The sequence below is a fragment of the Lutjanus erythropterus genome, chromosome 5 (assembly GCF_056507025.1).
Source record: "Lutjanus erythropterus isolate fLutEry1 chromosome 5, fLutEry1.hap2, whole genome shotgun sequence".
NCBI lineage: Eukaryota > Metazoa > Chordata > Actinopteri > Lutjaniformes > Lutjanidae > Lutjanus > Lutjanus erythropterus.
The window spans coordinates 25,402,436-25,409,608 of NC_139321.1; the positions used below are offsets into that span (position 1 = coordinate 25,402,436).

The 7,173-nt window shown below is 39.1% G+C and overlaps 1 protein-coding gene across 1 annotated transcript; it reads left to right on the forward strand.

Annotated features, from left to right (window-relative positions):
• Positions 1-690: 690 nt before the first annotated feature.
• Positions 691-6,602, forward strand: LOC146327006 (uncharacterized). Its single transcript, XM_084718428.1, has 9 exons — positions 691-844; positions 2,038-2,151; positions 2,388-4,064; positions 4,539-4,638; positions 4,728-4,876; positions 4,990-5,102; positions 5,442-5,531; positions 5,622-5,744; positions 5,844-6,602. Exons 1-9 carry the CDS (start codon positions 790-792, stop codon positions 6,039-6,041), a joined length of 2,619 nt encoding a protein of 872 aa, XP_084574554.1. The 5' UTR covers positions 691-789; the 3' UTR covers positions 6,042-6,602.
• Positions 6,603-7,173: the final 571 nt, after the last annotated feature.

Genomic DNA, 7,173 nt, shown 5'->3' on the forward strand with positions numbered 1-7,173 from the left:
ATGGATTAATTTGTGACTAAATTAATACTGAAAATGTAACAGGTGCTCCTTGTATGATATGAATGTCTATCTTGTTCTTATTTGCATTTTATGGAGCACACTTCAGAGGAAAAGATACTTTTCTATTCTTTTTCTATTGTAGTTAGTTAACTAAAACTAAGATAAAACTAAAACTAGGTGGGGAAAAAAAACATTTTAGCTCACTCACTAGAAACTTGAAAAATCTGAAAACATATTGTACTCAGAAAACTGACTAAAATAAAAAATATAAAAGAAATGGAGCATGACAGTGATGCATATGTTTTATTGGGAGTGGGAGGGCTACATGATTGTATATGATTCTTAAATCGTGCCCCCAACAAATACCCCCATATCAGAATTTTAAAGAAATAATAAAATTATTATGGAAAATAATAATAATAATAATAATAAATCTGCAATGACAGTTAAAGAAAACTAGTCCATATAAGCTGGCTGAAAAAAAGTTAAAGTTATCGTGACAGTGGTAGCATAATACAAGAACAATTAAGGTTGACATTTGGACTGAATTGCGGTTCAAACTGTATTACTGTGCAGGTATATTTATCATAATGACGCTGCCATTTTTCTCTGCGTATACAGTTTCAGCTATCATGTTAAGGACGTTTCCGGTTAACTGAGACACAATACTTAAGTATTTTCCCCAGTAAAAGGTGCGGCTTCCCCTCTCGGGTTTCTCGGCTCTGCGTGCTGACGTCACAGACAGCCGTATAAAGCGGAGCCTGCCGTCGTGTGAAATCTACTCCTGCCATGGCTCTGCTCCGCTCACTGCATGTGTCCGTCGGCATACTGGGCATCTCCGCGGGTAAGCTTTCATTCTCTTGTGTCAGGTTTTTTTTTTTTTTTTTTGCATTTGCATTTGCATTTGCATTTGCATTTGCAGTCAGAGCTTCCAGCTGCTTTTTTATTTCAATGTTAAGTTATGTTTATGTTGTTTATTTTTTGTTATTTCACCACCACTGAATTTCATATATAAAACTTTCTTAAACCTACACCGGAGAAATTTCTTTGTTACAGCAGCTCAAGAGTAAAACAGAGTCAGAAAAGAGCAAGATATTTAAAAAAAAAAAAAAAAATGCGCACCTTTTACTTGTGCAGCTAAATGGATAATTGCACAGCATAATCACATTTATACTGTAGCACACACCTGGTTTGAATCATTATAAAGGAGAAAAAAATGTAAGAAATCAAATATATTGCCCTGTAAAGTGGATGATAGCACAGTAAAAATATTGTCATAAAATATGTATAATATTTAATGTTAATGTATAACGTGGTTATATTATTATTATTATTATTATTATTATTATTATTATTATTATTATTATTATTATCATTATTATAGTATTATATGTATATAATATACATATATAATGTGTATATAGAAATATATGTATAAATAAAATAAGACAAAGACAAATAAGACATTCCCTGTATGGAATTACAGCACATAATGCATGAAAATAATTAGATTTAATAATATCTATGCTAAGAATAATAACAAAGTGACATTTTCCGGTATTTAAAAAGGTAAATTTTGAAACCTAAATCCTAAAAATCTAAAAGGTGTGATCAACCACTAATATCTGAAACCAACTCTTATCAATAATTAAATGTCATATTAGTTTAGTATCACATTAGGTAACAGCAAGAGGCATAGGTTCTAAACTTTGGAAACTGAAATGAAAGCCTAAAGTCTGCAGCTAATATCAGACAACCACTCAAAAATCAATCACAGGCTAACTGCTGCAGTTATTTTTTATTAGATGAATAATTAGCTTCATAAATCATGTTATCATATGAGGAAGTTAACACCTCCCCTCTCAGTTAATCATACCTACATGTGCTCTTGGAGACACATCACATCACATCACGTCACATCATCTTTTTAATCAAAATGTTAAAAAAAAGAATCTGCTGTAACAAAATACATTTTTTGTTTGTTTATTTTTACCAGCAGGTGGCTGGAGATCATGTGGTTTTTGTTCTTACTTACAGGGTCTCTCCTGCTTTTGGTGAACAACTATGCCAGCTCACCTGAGAAAGACTTCATCCCCCATAATGCACTGGGGATTCTGCTCCTCATTATTGCAGCCCTCTTAGCTTATGCAGGTTGGTGTTTTGATGGAAATGCATCACAACTTTTGTTTAATCAATTCATCTGTAATAGCCTATAGACTTTTTAACAGCAGCCATATTGATATGAAATAGTAGGATAAACACAGGTGTTATCAAGGATAATAATTAAGATCCTGTTCCATTTAGTTTAGCAGAGCCTTTCCAGTGAGCTAACATGCATAACACTGACTGTGTTTACACCCCCTCTCTGTTTACTCTCTGTCCCTCAGGTATCGGTCACAGTCTGTCCCACGCCCAGCTGTTTTCCTCTCTGTGTCTTACCGTCTCCGCCCTGTGGTGTGGTTCAGGTCTAGTTTACATCCTGGTGGGGCAGGCAGTGCTACGGCCCACAGAGCTGAGGTCCTCTCTTGTCCCAGGCCTGGCAGCGTTTACCTTGGCTCTGTTCATCATTGGTTGCATAGCGGTCATAGCAAAGAAAGCAGTTCTTTGTCTCATAGCTGTGGGCATTAGCTTAGCATGTGCCCATCAAATCGCCGGTTTGTCAGCTGCAGGTTTTGGTCAGTCTGCCACTGCTGCAAACTACCTCCTTGTCTGCGTGGTGGGTTTTTACTTTGGTTTTGGACGCCTGCTGTCCACCATCACTCATGGTGACATGGAGCCTCCAGGCACAGGCCTGAAAAGCAGAGCTGAGCTGAAAACAGAGCAGAACCAGGGCTGCGGTGATGCAGTGTCAGTCGGTCTCGTGATGAACTTGCTGTCCGCCTCTGTGCTAGCCTGTCCTCTTTTAGGTGTGGTCCCTCAACTCTCTGTCGGTCACGTACCCTGGTTGTGGACGGCAGGAGTCTTCCAGCTCGCCATGTGCATCCTCTTCTACCGACATTTGGACACGCTAGCTGCCACTTTTTATGGCTTCACTGCTTTGCTGAAGTTTGCCGAAGGCTACAGTGCTCTCCTGTCATTCTACTCAATTCAGCCTTACTCCCCTGTCCCCTTCCCTGTCGTCTTCTCTGTCCTTTTCTCCGTCCTGGCTATGTTCAGCTGTCAGAAGAGCTTGCTGGAGGGGCTCTACCAGCTATTCTTTGCAGCTTATTGCATCGCCATCGCAGCACAGCCTCAAGGCTTCTTCCAAGGAGGCACACAGGGTGTACAGGGAGCTATATTTGTAGCTTCTGCCGGCGTGCTTTTAATTACCACGTTCAATATGGTCTCCACTAGAATGATTCCCACAGGACAGGGCTATCTCAAGACTTTAGCAACCAGGATGCAGGGTTTCACTCTCAGACCCCACAATAAAGAGCTGCATGCACCTCACCTGGGCTACTCCAAGTATGCAGATGCAGAGGTGTTAGGCCATGCTTGCAGTGTGCTGGCTGCTTTTGCCATCACAGCCACAGTCGGTGACAGAAACCCTCTATCTGTGCTGGTTCTGCCCTGGGTGGTGGTGGCTGGAGGGGCACTCCAGTTGTTGTGCGGTTCAGTAGCTTTTGCTCGAGGTAAAACCTTTGAGAGCACAGTTTTCATTCTCTACGGGGTGATGTGGACAGTGTGGGGGCTGACACGATACGGTGGTCTGTACGGTGAAATCAGAAGCTTTAATGTGGCTGTTGGCATCATCAGCTTCATGCTGTTTAATGGGTTAGTGACAGCTGCAGCGCTGTTTCTGAATGTTGCCTGGTTTGCCTACGCCTTCACCTTCCAGCTCATCCTCATTAGCTTCCTGCTGGATGCAGTAGGTGCGCTGCCTTATGGTTATGACATAGGAGTCACCATCATCTTTGGTCTGGTTAGTTTTTATTGTTTCCTGGCGCACATTTTCAATAGCACCTTCCAGTCCCCTCAGATCCCTGTAGGAAAACCTTTGATTAAGCTGAGTGGGGTTGGAGGAGGAGCAGATATCTGTCCACATGTACCAGCCCGCAAGGCCTCATCTGTCCAGGAGATAGCAGGTGAGAATCTGTTCATTCACTCAATCACTGTTGATTATAAACCTATTAGAAGAAGTTTTTAACTGGTTATGAACCTGTCTCATTTTTTTTACTGATGCTTTTATATGACCTACATAACTTAACGAGACCATTCTCAAGAAGAATGGCTGTTTCTATTTACGTAGTTATTCCTAATGGCTGCCACTGTGTCATATTCTCCTTAAAATCAGATAAAACAAGCCTGTGTTTACATTTTCACAGGCAAGGTTACAGTGAGTGGTTTGTTAGCCAGTTAAAAAGAAGTAGGAGGAGATTTTTCTTTAGATAATTTTTTTTTTATTTTATGTTTTGTTTGTGGTTATTACAGTGGAAACACTACTGTTTCTGTCCAGAGAGGCCTCCAAAATCAACAAAATATCAAAGATCTTTGCTGTAGCTTTAAAAAATACACCATTGTTTGCATACTTGATGTGTGTCATCTTCTTCCATCTGCAGAAATCATGAAAAATGGTGGCATATGTGGGATGCCCACTGACACGGTCTATGTGCTGGTGGCAGCTTGTAACAGGCCCGAAGCAGTTGTCAAAGCTTACAAGTGAGTTTCCATTTTCATGAGTGTGCCTTTATCTGCCTTCATTTATCGACTCAGTCTCATTACTCTCTAACTGCTGTGTTTGACTTCAGTGTGAAGAAGCAGGCGCAGGACCGACCCATGTCCATGTGGATCTCCTCCATTAAGCAGCTGGAGCCGGTGCGACACCTGCTGAGCCCTCTGATCCTGGACTTCATGGAGGCGGCATGGCCCTCCTCCATTAGCATGGTTATACCCAGAGGTAGGTGTGTGTGTGTGTGTGTGTGTGAGTATATATTTGTATGTGTAACACAGTGTTTGGGATGTTGCTGAGGGGGATTTATGAGCATCGTATTGGTTTCTTGTCTGGCACAGGCCCCTGGATGGACACCTTTGGTTTAGGAGATGCTGCCAAACACATTGGGACTCCACAAAGCATCGCCATCAGAAACCCGGACTGTTCTGTGGCCACACACCTCATTAATCTGGTACAGACTATAGAAAATAAATCACTTCGACTGGGTTGCACCAACAAAGATTAATTGAATCCAAGATTAGTTCTAATCAGAGTTTAGCAAAACAAGTTCTGAAAGGAGCAGATTCAGATTATTAATTAAGCAGAACCTTGTTGCACAACTACAAACTTGTTTACTAGTAAAAACTAAACTGAGGTTTAAAGAGAGATGAGTGCAACATAATTTAGTTAAGCATTATTCAGTCAGATTAAAATATGAATCTTTATTGGTCCAAACCAGCATACAAATTTTAAACCGAGTGAAACTAATCATCAGGCCCTTTAGTAAATACAACAACTTGTTTTCTTGCAGGTGGGGCCCATTGCTGTGACCTCAGCCAACCCTACAGGCGAGGCAGACACAACTCACCACAACCAAGTTTATGCCAAACTAGGCAACAAGGTGAGGACAGCATTTCAGTTTTATTAAACAAAAGAGGCACTGGTGTTTTTACCTGTTGCAGTAAAATACATTTGTATTTTGCATGGCTAGGTGGATGGAGTGTTATGTGACGGAGCCTCTCCAGAGAACATTGCATCTACTGTGGTCGACTGCACTAAGATAGAAACTGGGCATATTGGTTTCTTTAGAGTGGGTCTCATTCCTAAATCTAAGGTAGTGTATATATCTTCTTGTTTTATTCATTCTGAATAAAGAGTTTCAGTTCAGTGTGTGCTCAGACTTATAACTGCTGCTTTCGTGTGTGCTTTGAAGGTTCTTCAAATCTTTGAGGAAGTTCAGAAGCAGCACAGACAGGGTCAGACGAATCCTGCTTTTGAGTATGATCTGCACCTGCCGGACGCACAGGAGGACGGAAATTCAGAAGACGCAGAGTCTGAAAGAGAAACTGGAGACTTAACACCATCTACAGTTTCACCTGAACAGAGTCCAGTTCTCAGAAATGGGTCATAAAATACCAATGCACTGCTTAAAAAATGCTGCCAAACACACATTCAGATGTACACAAAACACTATTATTAAATTAAAAATCCACACCTGGATTAACATTTAATAGTTGCCACACTGTTGCAGCACAGGGACAACCCCACAACTGTTCATGTCTTGTTTTTTTTAAGGTTATTTATGTTTTGTCTGTTTGTCTAAATATCTTTTGAAGAGCAAATTTTGTATATCTATGATGCATTATATGCACACAGGTTTTAATGCACTTTGATTACTTGTACTATGACTAAATAAGATTAATTTATGTTTTGTGCTGTATATAATTTAATTTAAAATTTTATGTACATTATCTGCCATTTTGTCTGGAAATTATTGTATTTTGAACACATGAATGTACTGTATATATTTTTCTTGATAAAATATACATTAATTTATTATAAAAGCAGCTGTAATTATTTATACAGTGCTGTTTTATTATATCATTGACTGTATGATTTAAGATGTTTTATTAGTCCCCAACATGAAAGCTACCTGATCGCACTATATGTGCACATTATGGGAAATATTATTTAATAACTCAATTAAAAGGAAACATAGCTATATGAAGTATATATTACTCAATTAGTCAATAAGAATGTGCTTGAATATAATTAGTCATGAATGAGATAAATTGGTGAGTATGGATGGTCTCAGAAATAATGTTCATCATTTGCAAAGCACCTTTCTCAACAAAGTAAAAAGGTTTGTTTCAGTTGCTAACAAGCATCTGCCAATACTTTAACCACTTTTTCAAAACTCTTGATACAGTCTGCATTACCAACATGCATCACATGGCCAAATAGTTCATCTCACTTCCAAAACTCATTCAAACCACCAAAACATTTCATACATGTCTCAAAATAAGCTTCTTGGACCAAAACACTGACAACAGTTTTCACTATGGAAAGCATTCATTGTTACACATGACATGTTGACCTAAGAAACATTACCAACAAGGACCAGTATATAAATGCTACATTTTCATTCCTGCAGTTTAAATGAGTTTTCATATAAATTACCATTTCATTAAAGAATAGGGTAAGAATGGCTTTTCATTTCACTGACTGCACTAAATTATATATAGCAAGAATTAGCAAGGAAT

Excerpts from the sequence above, each read along its gene's own strand:
- LOC146327006 (XM_084718428.1), top strand. The coding sequence starts at position 790 with ATGGCTCTGCTCCGCTCACTGCATGTGTCCGTCGGCATACTGGGCATC. Across the intron at positions 845-2,037 it reads CATACTGGGCATCTCCGCGG|GGTCTCTCCTGCTTTTGGTG; the intron begins GTAAGCTTTCAT and ends TCTTACTTACAG. Across the intron at positions 2,152-2,387 it reads AGCCCTCTTAGCTTATGCAG|GTATCGGTCACAGTCTGTCC; the intron begins GTTGGTGTTTTG and ends TCTGTCCCTCAG.